Consider the following 18,216-nt stretch of genomic DNA (forward strand, 5'->3'; position numbering starts at 1 on the left):
GTTTCTCTAGAGAACCCTGACTAATACACCTAGTGACCTAACAACTTTTTTCCCTTTGTGTCATCTCCCTCCCCGGAGATGGTCCCAGTGAAGGGTAGGGAGAAACAACCTCAACTTGAAATGTCACAAGCATTTCAAGTTCTAGAGCTCTAGAACTTTAAAATTAAATTGTATTCAAAGTGCTTCTCCCACACAGGTTTACACGAAATTCTACTTTGCCTCCTGCCTGCTGCAGATTTAATTATGAATCATGCTGGATGGACGCATGAGGACGTGGTGTGCCTAGTGAGCTGGGCAGCCGTTCCCTCCTGCTGGGCTTGCGTTCTTGTGGTTTATAACGACTTCTTAGGTGAATAATAAACTCACATTCATGCCAGGCCTTTTGGTCTTTGCTGATGACCTATAGAGGCCGGAAGCCTGAGATTTCAAATTCATCAGCAGGCCTTTTAAGCCTGGTCAATCAGTCAGGCCACAGAGAGCCACAGAAAGTACAAGCTGCTGATGCAGAAGGACCCAAGCACTCAGAGGACTACACCATTTGCCTAGAAGTGTGAGGTTGAAATTTTTTTCTCTTTAAAATGTCCACTTGCTACGGGGCTTCAGGTGCTCAGTGGCAAGGCCAGCTAACAAGGAGTGCACTTATGGACTTTCCTCTAAGCCCTCAACTGATGCACCAAATTCCATCATTAGGTATTCATTCCTTTGGCTTAAACCTTCCCACAGAAACCTGGCACTCCCTCCTGACTTGCTGATTATTTTTCACTTGGTGAGGCTCAAAGTGTCCTAGGCATTTTTAATCCCTTCCTCTCTTTGTACCCTCGTCCCCTCCCCCATCCAATTAATCACAAAGGCACCTTGATTATTCCTTCAGAGTGTCTCTGGGGAAGGCCTGCTGGAGTTGGAATAGTACTGGTTGTGTGACCTTGAGCAAGTGATTCAAACTCTGACCTTCAGTTTCTCCATCTATAAAGTGGAGCTAACAACATCCTACTTCACAGGGTTTTTAGTAAGGATGAAAAATAATTCATGATTTTATTAAAACACACACAACACCACTTCCCTAGAGGCCTCTTAGGCTGACTAGTGTCAAGCCTAGTGATTTATAATATTCTTTGCATATATTATAAGATGTACAAATAACGTATGGTTTTATAAAAATGAGATCATATTCCATATATATATGTTTTTTGTTTTTTTTTTTTGCGGTACCCGGGCCTCTCACTGTTGTGGCCTCTCCCGTTGCGGAGCACAGGCTCCGGACGCGCAGGCTCAGCGGCCATGGCTCACGGGCCCAGCCGTTCCGCGGCATGTGGGATCTTCCCGGACCAGGGCACAAACCCGCGTCCCCTGCATCGGCAGGCGGACTCCCAACCACTGTGCCACCAGGGAAGCCCCATATTCCATATTTTGAAAAGAGAAATGTGGCCCAAGTTGTTCTTTTCTGTTCCCTCCTCCACGACCCTAATTCAGGTCATTATTCATTTCTGCAAGAGCTTCTTAACTGTCCTTTCTATAAGCAGCCCCCCTCCCCTGCCCCACCTGAAGTTTCCCTCTCTCCAAAACACCCTCCTCCCCGCTGCTGCTGCTCAGATTAATTTTTCTAAAACACTCTATAGATTATAACTTCCTCATGCTCAAAAACCTTCAATGGGTCCCACTGTCTTTGAGTACCAAGTCCAAACTCTTTAGCCTGGCAATGACGGTTTGGGACTGACCCAAACCTAGTCCAGTTCAACAAGCATTTCCCCAGTGCCTACCATGTGCCAGTCTCAGGCTTGGCACAGGGATGGGGATTTGGCCATGACTAAGACTTAGTCTCCTCCACCACCTAGTGGGGAGGCAGACAATGAACAGATATTTTCTGTAATGCATGGTAACGGTAGGATAAAGGTAATCCCAAGGAGCTACGAGAACTTGGGAAAGCATCTACCTTTCTGGTCATGTCCTCAACTCCTCTCATCCAAATCATCCCTATTCTGTGTCCTGCACGTATCATGGCTACTCTTTACCCCCAGGTGGGTAGGGCCTGGTGACTCAGATAACAACATTGAAAAAGCACCTGCTGTCCATTATTGCTTTTGTTTATTCACCATTGCCAAGACTGCACACTCTTCAAGGGCATCAACAGCAGAATAGATAAATCCAAGACTGCACACTCTTCAAGGGCATCAACAGCAGAATAGATAAATCCAAGACTGCACACTCTTCAAGGGCATCAACAGCAGAATAGATAAATCAATTGATACATGCACATCGAAAACTGCACAGTAATGGGAATGAATGGGCTGCAATGACATGGAACAACATGGGTGAATCTCATGGACATAATGTTGAGTGAAAGAATCCAGACACGGAAGAGTACATAGCATTGTGATTCCAGTCACGTATATTTGAGTACAGACAAAACTAATTTATGGTGTTAGAAGTCAGGACACAAAAGTTTCATGAAAAAATGCTTACTCTTATTACGTATGATGGGTTCTATTGCTTCTTTTCTGTTCTTTTTTTCTTTTCTTTTTTTTTTTTTTTGCGGTACGCAGGCCTCTCGCTGTTGTGGCCTCTCCCGTTGTGGAGCACAGGCTCCGGACACGCAGGCTCAGCGGCCATGGCCCACGGGCCTAGCCGCTCCGCGGCATGTGGGATCTTCCCGGACTGGGGCACGAACCCGTGTCCCCTGCATTGGCAGGCGGACTCTCAACCACTGTGCCACCAGGGAAGCCCCTGTTCTTTTTTTTTTTTAAGTGCTGGTTCTCACTCACTGAATTGACCCAGTGAAGGATCAAAACCTACAATCTGGGGCTTCCCTGGTGGCGCAGTGGTCAAGAGTCTGCCTGCTGATGCAGGCAACACGGGTTCGTGCCCTGGTCCGGGAAGATCCCACATGCCGCGGAGCGGCTGGGCCCGTGGGCCATGGCCGCTGAGCCTGCGTGTCCGGAGCCTGTGCTCCGCAACGGGAGAGGCCACAACAGCGAGAGACCCGCGTACCGCAAAAAAAAAACCACCTACAATCTGAAAAGTACACTGCTTTAGCATCTCCATTAGAAAAAGCAAACTAGGCAGCCCACCTACAACCCTCGCTTTTTCCTCGAGCTACTGCCTCATGCCATGCTTTCCCTCCACAAGAGAGCTTCTGCCCACACTTCTGTCCCTCCTCTCTCCTTCTTTCTTCAACCCCCACCAGCTAATCTTGACTTATCCACTACAGTGAATCCACTCTGGTCACCAACCTCCATGTGGCTAGTCCAGAGGTCACTTCTCTGCCAGCTCTGACTCTGCTCTTCAGTGGCATTAACCACCTCTCTTGGCGTCTGTGATAGTTAATGCTATGTGTCAACTTGGCTGGGCCACAGTGCTTAGGCATATGGCCAAACACTGTTCTTGATGTTTCTGTGATGGTGTTTTTGGATGAGATTTACATTTAAATTGGTGGACTTTGCGTAAAGCAGATTGTCCTCCATAATAAGGGTGGGCCTCATCCAATCAGTTGAAGGCCTGAAGAGAACAAATGGCTGACCTCCCCTGAGCAAGAGGGAATTCTGCCAGCAGACTGCCTTTGGACTTCATCCGCAACACTGGTTCTTCCTGGTTTGTCAGCAGGCTGCCTTTGGATTCGAACTGCAACTCTTTCCTGAGTCTTCACCTAACTGGTCTCCCCCATCAGATTTTGGATTCACCAATCCTCTGCAATTGTGCGAGCCAATTCCTTCAGATGAATCTCTTTCTCTATATATTCACATCCTATTGGTTCTGTTTCTCTGGAGAATGCTGACTAACACAGCATCTAACTCTGTACCTTTTGGTTTGCTCCTGATTCTTATCTACTTAATAAATATAAATAAGGTTTAAGAAAAGAAGCAATATTTATAAATTGAATTATTATTATTATTCTGTCTCTTTAAGCAACCCATTTCCCCAGAGTACCACTCTCCGACTGAGCTCAGTGGGGAAGTACCTCCATCATCAGGTTTCTGAATGCCCATCTTCTGCCCCCAGTGGGTTCACAAGGTAGCTTTCTGGACTCCACTTCCTGCTTCCCACATCTTGACCTGCTAATTGGTGGAATGCCTGCCACTTACTAGTTATGAGACTCTGAGAAAATTATTTACCACCCTGCTTCAGTCTTCTCATCTGTAGAATGGGGACAATAGAAGTACCTACCTCATAAAGTTGTTGTGTGGGTTAAATTATAATACTTAGCACACAGTAAACATTAAATAGATGTTTGCTAAATCAGAATTCTTTCCTCTAGAACACTGGAGTCATCTCAACAGCCTCCCACTTTGTCTCCTCTTTAAAGGGCTGTATTAGTTAGCTATTACTGTATAATAAACCATCCTGAAACTCAGTGGCTTGAAACAATTGCTCATGAGTCTGTGGGCCAGCTGGGTGGTTCTGCTGCTGTGAGCAGCCTTGGCTAATCTCACTTGGGCTCACTGATGTATCTATAGTCAGTTAGCAAGCAGGTCAGCGGGTGGCTGGCAGGTCTAGGTTGGTCTCACTCACATCTGGCAGTTGGCTGGCAGTTGGCTGGCTTTTGGCTGGGCAGCAGGGGTGACTGGGCCATGATGTTCCAGCAGTCTAGCCTGGGCTTGTTTTCATGGACGAGGCAGTGTGCCAAGAGAAAGAAGCATACAAGGCTTCTCGGGGCCTAGGTGCGGTCCACCATCACTTCTGCTGCATTCTACCGGCCAAAGCAAGGCTGGTCCAGATTCAAGGCCTGGGGAAATAGACTCCACGTTTTATTTTTTTGAATTTATTTATTTTATTTATTTTTGGGGGCTGCGTTGGGTCTTCATTGCTGTGTGTGGGCTTTCTCTCGTTGCGGGCTTTCTCTAGTTGCAGCAAGCAGGGGCTACTCTTCATTGTGGTGCGCGGGCTTCGCATTCTGGTGGCTTCTCTTGTGGAGCACGGGCTCTAGGCATGCGGGCTTCAGTAATTGTGGCACGTGGGCTCAGTAGTTGTGGCTCGCAGACTCTAGAGCGCAGTGTCAGTAGTTGTGGTGCACGGGCTTAGTTGCTCCACGGCATGTGGGATCTTCCCCGACCAGGGCTCGAACCCGTGTCCCCTGCACTGGCAGGCGATTCTTAACCACTGTGCCACCAGGGAAGTCCCAGACTCCACCTTTTAGATGGAGGAGGTGCAAAGTCATATTACAAAGGGTAAGGATACAGGGAGGGATGAGCATGGTCAGCTTTGATATAAAACTACCACTAGAGTATTGATGTCTGGTGTGGAGAGTTCAGAATATACTTGTCAGTTGAGGAAGTAGGAGTATCATCTGCCAGTTTTGAGGCCAGGTCAAAGTGGATTCAAAGGCCAGCTCCACCAACTATCTATGAGGCCTTTGGATGATTTATTCTACCTCCCCGAGCTTCAGTTTCCTCATAGGGTTGTTGTGAAGACTGAACAAGGTAATGTAGGGAAGGGGCTAAGCACACACAGCTAGAGCTCAGTCATTCTTAGAGCTCAAGGCACATCCTGGGCTCTGCTGAATCCTGCCTCTGCTTCCCAAGGCTGAGAAGGAGATGGAAACCAGGCCAAGCGGGAGCATGATTTCAGATGAGGAACCATGAAATGGCAATTACAGAGTAAAACCTTAATTATAGTTCTTTGGGAAAAGAAGTGAGGAATGCAATCTGGTGGGCAGAGGGGAGGGGGCTGAGGAGGAGGATGTGGGGGGAGAGGAGAGACAGAGAGAGGTCCAAGAGGGAGAAGCTGAGCTATCAGATTGATGTTTTGTTGTTGCTCTGATTACAAAATTACTGCGTGTTGACACAGTTTAAAAAATACACAGATTGAGGGCATTATGCTAAGTGAAGTAAGTCAGACGTAGAAAGACAAATAACATGTGTTCTCACTTATATGTGAAATCTAAAAACAAAACAAAAAACCCAAACTCATAGATACAGAGAACAGACTGATGATTGCCAGAGGTGGGGGGTAGGCGAAATGGGTGAAGGGGGTCAAAAGGAACAAACTTCCAGTGATACAATAAATAAGTCATGGGATATAATATACAGCATGGTGACTATAGTTAATAATCCTGTACTGCATATTTGAACATTGCTAAGAGTAGATCTTAAAACATCTCATCACAGGAAAAAAATGTGTAACTATGTGTGGTGATGAATATGAACTACACTTATTGTGGTGACCATTTAACAATATATACAAATAGCAAATCATTATGTTGTATACCTGAAAGTAATATAATGTTAATGTCAATAAAAACAAAACCAAGCAAAATACATAGACTTTTCCACTCATAATCCCACCAACCAGATATTATGGCTGATATTTACATGAGCCTCAGTGTGTGCCCACACTCTCACAAACGCTTCATACTCCCATGACTCATGTGATAACCCCATGAGCAGGAACTGCTAGCCCCACTGCATAGGGGAGGGGTGGAAACAGGAGCACAGAGAATTTAAGTAAATCACCCAGGCTGTCACATCTGGTAAACAGCAGAGTCTGGATTCAAATCCAAGCTACCTAGTGCCTAAAGTCTTGCATGTCACCAGCAGGGCACAGCACCACCTGGGCACAGCTGACACTTGGTGTATTTCCTTCCATTTTCTTTCACTTCCTGGAAACTGTACCACTATTTTATTACTTTTTTAAAGGCTATTTGAAAAATTAGTACTATTTTATTTTTAGTACGAATCCCAGAAGAGTGAAAGTTTATGTGGCTCTCTTCCCCTTCCCATCTTTTTTTGTAATTTGTAATTTTGATATGTAGTCAGCCCTCCATATCCATGGGTTCCCCATCCAAGGATTCAACCAACTACGGATTGAGAATATTTGAAAAAAAAAGTCCAGAAAGTTCCAAAAGCAAAACTTGAATTTGCCACGACGTGCCCAGCAACTATTTACATGGCATTTACACCATATTAGGCATTATAAGTAATCTAGAAATGACTTAAAAGTATATAGGAGGATGTGAGTACATTATATGCAAATAGTGAGCCATCTTATACAAGGGACTGGAGCATCTGTGGATTTTGGTATCTGCGGGGGGTACTGGAACCAATCCACTGTGGATACCAAGGGACAAGTGTAACTTCAAACTTATAGAAAGGTTGAAAGACTAGTACAAGACGCTCTCAGAAACTCCTTACCTATATCAACCAGTTGTTTACCATTTGCTTTCTCATTTTCTCTCTTTATATAATTATTTATATGTGTGTATGCATTTTTCTGAACAATCTGACATTAAATTGGAGACATTATGGTCTTTAACCCCTAAATGCTTCAGTGTGTATTTCCCAAAAACAAAGGCATGCCCATCCATAACCACAGTACAAAGAGCAAACTCAGGATATTTAACATTGTAACAATACTATTATCTGTAGTCCATATTTAAATTTATCAATCAGCTGTGTGTGTGTCTATGTGTGTGTGTGTGTGTGTACACATAATTTTTTTCCCAGTCTAGGATCTAAACCAGAATCCTGCACGGCATGTAGCTGTCCTATCACTTTAGCCTCCTTTCAACTGGAATAGTGTCTCAGTCTTTGTCGTTCTTTCTTTTTTTAAATGAAGTATATTTGATTTATAATATTGTGTTAGTTTCAGGTGTACAACACAGTGATTCAATATTTTTGCAGATTACACTCCATTATAGGTTATTTCAAGATAATGGGTTTAATTCCCTGTGCTACACAGTATATATCCTTTTGCTTTTTCTTTGTCTTTCTTGACCTTGACATTTTTTATGATCTAGGCCAATTATTTTATAAAATGTCCCTCGATTTAGTTTCCTTTTATTCTTTTTTCTGTGCAAATGTATACATCAAAATTTTTTAAATTAGGATCATATAGTACTGCTATGTTTTTAAACTTTTTATTGAAGTATAACACAAATACAGAAAAGTGAGCAGATCCTAAGTGACAATGAACACACGTGCTACCAACACCCAGAATAAGGGACAAAACATGACCTGCCCCCAAAGAATCTTTTTGACCTCCATCAGTCCCTAACCCCCAACCCAAGGGTAATCATTATCTTGACTTTTAAAACAGAGATTAGTTTTGCCTAATTTTGTGCTTTATATAAATATATTCAATTTTGACTCTGCCACTTTCTCTCCTAAAAGAGAGAAGTTATTATTATTATTTTTTTTGCGGTACGCGGGCCTCTCACTGTTGTGGCCTCTCCTGTTGCGGAGCACAGGCTCCAGACACGCAGGCTCAGTGGCCATGGCTCACGGGCCCCAGGGAAGCCCAAAGACGGGAGTTATTTAACTTATTTAAATCCACAAACGAGGCTGCTGTGAGGACATAAAGGTACCTGGGAAACCCCTGCAGAGCACCAAACACATGTAAGTTCACTATTGCTGTTATTGTTAATGTTATCAATCTTTGCCCTGAATTAAAGTATGAGGAAATTATAAAATCTCATGCTGGCGTCATTATTGAAGTCAAGAGCATGAGCTCTTAAATAGAGGGATCTTTGGCAAAAGAAAAGCGAGTCAGGGTGAAACAGCAAACAACGGAAAATAAGGGTTTGTGGAAGGGTATAAATAGGAAGCAAAATGTTTCCAGGTTGGACCAGCCTTATTCCCAAATTTACCTGATTATAGGACTCATCTGGAGAGTTTCTTAAAATACAGATTCTTATCAATGGGTCCGAAGTGGGGCCTTGGAATCTGTATTTTTAAAAGATGCTCCTGGTAATTCTTATGATCAGGCAAGATTTGGAAACAGTAGATTCTGAGGAAAGTGGAAGAGCACGGACTCGCTCCCTGGAATGGCTGGGAGGAGTCAGGTAACTCAATGTGGAAACAGTCATCATCATTCACTAGGCATCTACTAGGTGTCAAGTACCAAGCTCAGCATGTTCCTACAGTATTCATTTAATTGTCACAACAATCCTAAGAGACAGAGATTACTGTCCCAATTCTACAGATGGCCTCACAGTTAAATGACTTGCCTGAGATAATGTACAGGAAGATATCCAGGTGTCTCCAATTTCAAAAGTCTTAGGAACTACCCTAAACTGACAGGTCAGAATACTCAGCTCCATCCATTATGACAGGTCATCTATTATGCATGTGAGTAACACCATACTCATCACTTTACAGTTTTCAGAGCACTTTTAAAAAACAGTGTTATTGGGGTATAATTTATGTACCATAAAATTCATCCATTTTAAGCCCGCAATTCAATGTTTTTTAATATATTCACAGAGTTGTGAAACCATCACCATGTTCAATTTTAGGACATTTCCATCACCCCACAAAGAAACCTTGTGTCCATTTACAGTCACTCTCCATATCCTCCACAGCCCCTGGCAACCACTCATCTCTTTCTGACTCTATGGATTTGCCTATTCCGGACATTTTGCATAAATGGAATCATACAATATGTGGCCTTTTGTGTCTGGTTTCTCTCACTTAATGTAATGTTTTCATCCATTTTGTAGCATGTATCAATACTTCTTTACTTTTTATGGCCAAATAGTATTCCATTGTATAGATGTGCCACATTTTATTTGTCCATCCATCAGCTGATGGACATTTGGGTTGTTTCTGCTCTTTGGCTATTTTGAATAATGTTGCTATGAACATTTGTGTACAAGATGGACACGTTTGCATGGACATGTTTTCGTTTCTCTGGGGTATGTACATAGGAATGGTATTGCTGGGTCATATGGTAACTCTACATTTAGTCATTTGAGGAACTGGGAGGGTCCCTCAATGGCTGTGCCATTTTACCTTCCCACCAGCAGTGTATGAGGGCTCCTTTCAGAACACTTTTACAAATACTAACAACCCCAGAGATAGGCATCATTACTCGTATCTTCCCGACAAAGACACTGAGGGGCAGAGAGGGGACGTGACTTCTCTGCTATGAGGACTGGGCTCCAACTCTGGAACTGCCCTCCTTCCTTCAGGAAACCTGACTTTCAGGCCAAAACAGTAGGTCTTTGAGAGGTGATGAGGTGATGGGCAGAGAGAAAGAATCTGTGGGTACAAAGCCTTGCTATGGAGATGGAACCTTCAGTTTTAGGAATGGAGACATCAAAGCCACTTATGTTTTTGTTTTATTAGGCAACAGCCAGAGCCAGGTTCTCACTAATTAATGGTGATCAAAGGAGGCTGCCAAGGAGTAAAAGAAAGCTAGGCCCTCACTTCCCCCTCAGCTTGCATGAGCCTGGGCCCTCCTGCAGGACTAAGTTTCTCAATCTAGAAAATGGGGCTAGATAAGAGCTCTCATCCCTTTATGCTCATAGGCCAGGACCTGGCAACCTGAGTCCTGTTCCAGTCAAGGCAGCATATCCAAGCTGCCTCCACCAAACAATAATTAATAATACCAACACACAGTTCAGGGGTCGACAAAGATTTTCTATAAAAGACCAGACAGTAAATACTTTAGGCTTGAAGGCCAAATGGTCTGTTATACTCCTCAGCTCTGCCACTGTAATGCAAAAGCACCATAGACAATACATAAATGAATGAAAGCAGCTGTCCAGTGAAACTTTCTTTGTGGACAGTGAGATTTGACTTCTGTGTAATTTTCACGTTATAAAATATTATTCTTCTTTTGATTTTTTCCCTACCATTTTTTCCCTACCATGAGAACATAAAAACCATTCTTAACTCCTGGACTATATAGAAACAGGTGTTGGGACTTCCCTGGTGGCTCCGTGGTTAAGAATCCACTTGCCAATGTAGGGGACACAGATTCAAGCCCTGGTCTGGGAAAATCCCACATGCCGCGGAGCAACTAAGCCCGTGAGCCACAACTACTGAGCCCGTGCACCACAACTACTGAAGCCCATGTGCCTAGAGTTCATGCTCCACAACAAGAGGAGCCACCACAATGAGAAGCCCGCGCACTGCAACAGAGAGTAGCCCCCGCTCGACGCAACTAGAGAAAGCCTGTGCTCAGCAACGAAGACTGAATGCAACCAAAAAAAAAAAACCCAAACATACAAAACAGGTGTTGCCTCAAAATGTTAAACGTAATTACTATCTAACCCAGCAATTCTGCTAAGTATATACTCAAATAAATGAAAACATAAATCCACACGTGTACATCAAAGTTTATAGCTATTCATAACAGCTAAAAAGTAGAAGAAAAACACAAATGTCCATCAATTGATGAATGGATAAACAAAATGTGGTATAACCATACAATGAAATATTGTTCAGCCATAAAAAGGAACCAAAGTTTGATATATGCTACAATACGGATGAGCCTTGAAAACATGCTAAGTGAAGGAAGCCAGACAAAGATGGCATATGTATGATTTCATGGACATGAAATGTCTCTGGAAACAGAAAGCAGAGGAGTTGTTGCCTGGGGCTGAGGGGACTGGGGCGGGGGAGGGTGATAACTAAAGGGTCCTTTGGGGCATGACGAAAAACTGATCATGGTGATGCTTGCACAACTCTGTGAATATACTAAAATCTGCTGAAGTGTACATTTTCAATGGGTGAATTGTGTGGTATTTGAATTAAATCTCAATAAAGCTGTTAAAAAGGAACCACAGAACTAATGCCGTAGTTTGTTGACCCCTGACATAGCACACAGTTGCTTAGCCTCTCACAAAGCACCTTTCCTCACTTTATCACAACCAGCCAGTCATTTGCCCCTTCAAAGGCTGAGAAAGCCAAGGCTCAGAAATGGGACTGACTAGGACACAGGTAACCAATGGTGAGATGTGAGCAGAACCCAGGTCTTTGGACTCCCTGTCCAGTGCTCACTGCAGCACAGACTTTCCCAGAGTTACATTCAGAGACTGGGTAAGTCACTCCTCAAAGCCCCAGGGGAGAGGAGATGACAGGAGGGGACCTCTCCCTAGACCTGTCCCTCCCTGCTGCACCTCTGGCGCCAGCTTCCTCCTCTCTGCACCCCCCTTACCCCCCCCCCACCCTTCCCTGTCCTTTTCTCTCCTTTCCTTCTCAGAACCACTGGGCAAGGCTGTTCTTCCTTACATCTCACTCAGGGTGCTGGGAGGGCTGGGCGTGGGGAGGAGGACAGGGAGGCTTCTCCAGAAATTCAATCCATGTGACATATTTCGAAAAGGGCTCCAAAAGGGTGAGGAACCAGTCCAAGGTCACACAGCAGATATCAGACCTTTGACTTCCTCGATATTTTTGAGAATGAAAAGAGAAAGGGTTTGGGGCTTGGGTAGGGTTTGAGGTGAGCCAAGCCCCATCCCGTTCCTGATTTTTCTCTACACAACACCTCCCCCACAAAACTCTCTCCTCTTTCATACTTTCAAAGGCACTGACCACTACAAGAGAGCTTTTAAAAATATTGTAGAAAAAAAATTAATTGTAGAAAAATCAGGAAATACAGATAAAGGGAATAAGGATCATCTTGGTCTCACTCCTCAGATGTAAACATGGAGGTGACCATGGGGACTATTTCGGGTGACTCTCGAGCCAGCACCTGGCTTCAAATCCTGGCTTCATCACTCACCATCTGCGTGACCTCTGGCAGCTCATTTCACCTCTCTGACCTCAGTTTCTTCACCTGTAATATAGGAATAATAACAGCACCTACTCAAAGAGTTGTGTGACAATTAAATGAGGCTATAAAAAGCACTAAAAACAGTGTATGGCCCATAGCAAGCACTCAATACATCATTGTATTTTCCCAGTGATTTCCTTCATACGTATTTTTTTCCTAGAAAAATGAGATAATTTCGTATCCATCATTTTATAATGGATCCCTCCCCTCACCTCACCTTAACTGAATTATTAACATCTTTCCCTAGCATTAGAAATCCTTCTATAGAACATCTGTTTTATTTATTTATTTTTTTTGGCCTCGCTGTGCATGGCTTGTGGGATCTTAGTTTCCCTGCCAGGGATCAAACCCGGGTCCTTGGCAGAGAAAGCACAGAGTCCTAATGACTGGACTGCCAGGGAATTCCCTAGAACATCTTCCTTAAGATAGCATTTGCATATGTAGTATTCCATCTCCTGAAGTGGGATACTTAGGTGTGATTTTTGTTTCCCCACCACCAAACACGTTCCTCATCTTTGACCAATTACCGCTTCAGGACAAATTCCTAGGGAATTCGTTGAGTCAAAGGATGTGCAGGCATTTCAGGCTTTTGGCACATAATCATCAAACTGCCCCTAAGAAAAGTTATGAAGTTTCACTTCCGCCAGCTTGGAAAAGAAGGCCCCATGCTCTCCAATGCCTTGTCTCCTCTTATCATTTAGAAACATCATTTCCAACTTGACCCAAGAGAAGTGTTGTTTGCTGCCATATTTTGATTTGCAGTCCCAACTCTTCCTAATGGAACTCAGTTTAGGCATCTGCTCAACCCCATGACTCCTCTGGGTGGCCCTGCACTGGTCATCAACCTCTCTGAACCCAGAAATCTCAGTTATAATTCCCAAATAAATCCTTGGTTTCTTAAATGAGATAATATATGTAAAAATTCAACCCCAAGCCACATTCTCATTATTTGAAATAGGCTGTAGGGGCTTCAGAAACAAGGATGGCATTTCAGGAGAGCCCTGTAGGTAACTGTGGTAAACATGGGGAAACTGAGGCCTGGGAAGGGGAAGTCTTCCCAATAAGAAAAAGTCAGAAACATCTAATAGAAAAATGGGTGAAAACACAAATAGGCAACTTAGAGAGGAAACCTAAATGTGTGCTACTAGGCCAAGAGATGTTCAAACTCATTAGTTATCAGGGAAATGCAAGCCAAACAAAGAGGAGAAACCAAGTCACGGACTAGCAAACATTAGGAAGTTGGATAACACCAAGTGTTGGTAGGGTGTAGGGAAATGGGACTCTCATGCGGCACTGCTGAGTGTAGACTAAGACCCTGAAACCCAGTCATTCCACTCCTGGACAAATATCCCAGGGCCCTTCCCACAAGGCTGAGGATGTTCACGGCAGCTGTTGTCTGTGGTAGCTGGGAGTAGGAGATAAATTGAATGCCCCTCACTGGGAGTAAATATGCAAAATATGGTGAAGGCACATTATGGAACCATTACAATTATGCAACAATTCAAAACAGCTAAGCAGACTGTGAGTCAACAAAGACCTGTGAGCCAAATGTGACACATCACCTGTTTTTGTACAGCTTGGCTCAAGCTGAGAATGATTTTTACATTTTTAAATGGTGGGGGGAAAAAGAATATGTTGTGACACATGAAAGTTAGATAAACATTATTATCTCACAAGGCTCCTGTGGGTCAGGAACTTGGGAATGGCTTGACTAACTGGCTCTGGCTTGGGATCTCTCATGAGGTTGCAGTTAAGATGTTGCTGGGGCTGTAGTCGTCTGTAGGTTTAACTGGGGCGGGAGAATCATTCAAAATGGCTCACGTACATGGCTGGTAAGTTGGTAATAACTGTTGGCAGGAGGCCTCAGCTCCTCTTAGACCACTCCATAGGGCTGCTTGAGTGTCCTCATAGCATGGTAGCTGGCTTCCCCTAGAGTGGGTGATCAATGAGACAGAAAGAGGATACTGTGATGTCTTTCATCCCCTAGCCTTGGAATTTGCACACTGTTATCCTTGCAATATCCTATTTGTTGAGTAGGGTCACCTCTATGCAGTGCAAGAGGGGACTGCTCAAAGATATGAATACCAGGAGTTTCTTACTGGCTACCACAGTAAGAAACAGAAGTGATTTATAGTAGATCCTTTTTAATTAAAAAATTAAATTCACATTCACAGGAGACAACACAATACATTTGACAAAGCTACACAAATTCAGAGGTATTTTATTAAATGGAATGGGGGAGGAGGGTAATGGGAGTGGAGGATAGGGACAAAAAGAAATGAATGAATGTGTGAATTAATAAAACCAGAGAGAAGCCTTGTGCAAACCAATTAAGAGAGTGGGCTGGGAACTGAGATGATTAATTCAACTCTCTTTACTCAAGCCCCCATGGTAGCCAACCCCCCCGCCGCCAAGAAAAAAAAGGGACAGTAAGAAAAGTTTCCTTGTCCAAGATCACAAGAACTCAGCCTCCCTCATCAAGTACCGCTCTCTCTGCCTGACACACCTTATTCAATTCATGGTTGACCTCCAGGGTCTTCAGAGAGCTCCAGTTCCTGGTTAAATAGAGAAGATTTTTGCCTGTGGGAAGGGGTGTGGGAGTAGCAGAACAAGCCTGGGAAGAAAAGGCCTAGTTATTACCCAAATAGTGGTGCTGGTGGATTGCTCAACCTTCCTGCCAGGGTTCTCCTTCTCTGGAGACAAAGGGCTCTCAGAGCACAGAGCCCTGTGAACACCCCCAGGTCCAGCCTGTGAGTGGTGGGAGAATCGAAACTTTCATTTCTATAAAAATATATCCTGTGGTTCTAGGCCTTGTGACTTCTTTTATTTCTTTTAATCTTTGTAAGCTCACCATGCAAGAATTGTTATTTCAAGATGCCCAAAGAACTGAGTTAGATTGTTTCTAACTGTTTTACCTCTCTGTAAGGTCATTCATTCATTCATTCAGCAAATACTTATTGAGCACCTACTACGTGCCAGCATTAAGGATATAGCAGTGAACAAAGCAGGCAAAGCCCCTGTCCTCATGAGGGGTGGGAGTAGTGGGAACAGATGTTAGACAGTAAGCAAATAAAAAATACAACATGTAAACTAAAATGGGTTAAAGAGGCAAAAAGTCATTGTGTTATCAGGGAAGCCTTGTATTCGAATCAAGACCTGAAGGGTAAGAAGGAGCCAGCCCAGTGAAGAGCAGTTTTGGAGAAAAAACAGCAGGTGTAAAGGCCCTGAGGTAGGAATAAACTTGTGTTTGAGTTGATTAGGGGGGCAGGCAGGGCTCAGATCAGGGAGGTCCTTGTAGCTCTTTGTCAAAAGAACTTGGGCTTTATTCTGAGTGTGAGATGGAACTGACTCCACCATTATTAGCTACATGACCTTGGGCAAATTATTTCATTCCTCTGAGCTTAGTTTACCTACCTATAAAGTGGATAATATTGGGTTGGCCGAAAAGTTCCTTCGGTTTTTAAGTAAAAATAAAAGACACATTTTTCATTTTCACCAAGAACTTTATTGAATAACGTATTCACCATTTTGTTCCACTACCTTCTGCCATTTTTCAGGCAACTTCATAATTCCATCTTCCCAAAACGTTTTATCTTTTTGAACAAAGAACTCTTCCAGGTGTCTTTTACAGTCTTCCAGGGAATTGAAAATTTTTCCATTAAGAGAATTTTGTAAAGACCGAAATAAATGGAAATCTGAAGGTGCAATGTCTGGTGAATATGGCGGATGAATCAGAACTTCCCAGCCAAGCTGTAACAGTTTTTGCCTGGTCATCAAAGAAACATTCAGTCTTGCAGTATCGTGATGGAAGATTACGTGTTCTCTGTTGACTAATTCCGGACGCTTTTCATCAAGTGCTGTTTTCAGTTGGTCTAACTGGGAGCAGTACTTGTTGGAATTAATCGTTTGGTTTTCTGGAAGGAGCTCATAATAGAGGACTCCTTTCCAATCCCACCATATACACAACATCACCATTTTTGGATGAAGATCGGCCTTTGGTGTGGTTGTTGGTGGATCATTTCACTTGCCCGGCGATCTCTTCCATTCCACATTACCGTACAGTATCCACTTTTTTTTTTTTTTTTTTTTTTGCGGTATGCGGGCCTCTCACTGTTGTGGCCTCTCCCGTTGCCGAGCATAGGCTCCGGACGCGCAGGCTCAGCTGCCATGGCTCACGGGCCCAGCCGCCCCGCAGCATGTGGGATCTTCCTGAACCGGGGCACGAACCCGTATCCCCTGCATCGGCAGGCGGACTCTCAACCACTGCGCCACCAGAGAAGCCCCCAGTATTCACTTTTCATTGACCGTCAAAATTTGTTTTAAAAACGGAACATTTTTGTTACGTTTAAGTAGAGAATCCCATGTGGAAATACGGTCAAGAAGGTTTTCTTCGCTTAACTTAGGTGGAACCCAAACACCAAAGCGATTAACGTAACCAAGTTGGTGCAAATGATTTTCAACGCTTGATTTGGATACTTTGAGTATGTCGGCTATCTCCCGCATAGTATAACGTTGATTGTTCTCAATTAATGTCTCGATTTGATCGCTATCAACTTCAACTGGTCTACCCAACTGTGGAGCATGGTCCAGCAAGAAATCTCCAGCACGAAACTTCAAAAACCACTTCTGACACGTTCGATGAGTCACAGCACCTTCTCCATACACTGCACAAATCTTTTTTTGTGTTTCAGTTGCGTTTCTACCTTTCTTGAAATAATAAAGCATAATATGCCGAAAATGTTGTTTCTCTTCCATCTTCAATATTAAAATGGCTACACAAAAATTCATCATTTTTAAAAGTTTTTTAAAAATGCTGCCACAATATAATCTAGAAAAATTGTTTTGAATGAAGTTAAAGACAACTAAGCCCTACTAGAGTCATCTTACTGAAACCGAACGAACTTTTTGGCCAAACTTTTTTGTTTTTTTTTTTACTTTCCCATCACATTTTAAGATTCCCATGAGGAGGGAATCAATTACTGGTAACTGTAGGCAATAGGCAGAAAAGATGGCTTCAGTCGATCTGAGTTACTCCAGTTTTCTGCATCTTCTGCTACTCTGCGGCCCCTTCTACCCTTCCTCCTCCTACTGCTGTGGCACCCTATCTTCCCCAAAGCCCCTTCCTTTATAGCTCTACTTGAGGTCTCCCTCTGTACTGGATTCCCCTCCCACCAGCCCCATCTTCTCCACCCTCTCCCCGACCCCCTCCCCTCCCTTCAATTTGACCTACAAACACTTCCTATTTCTAGCCCCGCCCACTTTCTGGAACTTCTCCATCCGCTTCCCCTCTCTTCCCCACACCCCTCCAAATTACCCCAAGCTTTCTCTAGGACCTCTCACCAAGCTGTTTTGCCCTTTCTGCTACCTCCCAAGGAAACTATTCTTTAAACTGCCTTCCTCCACTCCCCACCCCCGGAATAGTCTTTCCAAACCGTTCTCCCTCCTCCCAAAGATTACTCTTTAAACGTTATCCCTCTACCACCCTCATTTTCCAAATCGTTCCCTATTTTCCCCCCTCAATTCTTAAGTACTTCGCTCCTCCAGGACCCGACTCCACCCCACTCTTCTCTCGTCTCTCACTCCGCCCACAAATGAAGCTGGATCACTCTCCAGACTGTCTCTTCCTTCCAACCACTCTCCCAATTACCGCTCCCAGCAGCCTCTCTCCCACGACTTAAAATGTCCCCTCGAAGGAACCTCACAGTTCTATCCCCGGCTAAGTCCCCTTTC

The 18,216-nt window shown here is 43.8% G+C and overlaps 1 protein-coding gene across 2 annotated transcripts in view; it reads right to left on the bottom strand.

The window, feature by feature from the left end:
* CDH3 (cadherin 3) overlaps positions 1 to 18,216 on the bottom strand; it is a 117,905-nt gene that overhangs the window by 85,217 nt on the left and 14,472 nt on the right. For both annotated transcript variants that reach the window (XM_082606994.1, XM_082606993.1), the window contains exons 2-3: positions 14,312 to 14,415; positions 12,436 to 12,489 (exon numbers count right to left, since the gene is read on the bottom strand). In XM_082606994.1, the coding sequence (XP_082463120.1) occupies positions 12,436 to 12,438 (3 nt within the window). In that variant the 5' untranslated portion in view covers positions 12,439 to 12,489; positions 14,312 to 14,415. The remainder of the gene's footprint in view (positions 1 to 12,435; positions 12,490 to 14,311; positions 14,416 to 18,216) is intronic.

Source organism: Mesoplodon mirus (genome assembly GCF_964341445.2).
Source record: "Mesoplodon mirus genome assembly, chromosome: 19".
Taxonomy (NCBI): domain Eukaryota; kingdom Metazoa; phylum Chordata; class Mammalia; order Artiodactyla; family Ziphiidae; genus Mesoplodon; species Mesoplodon mirus.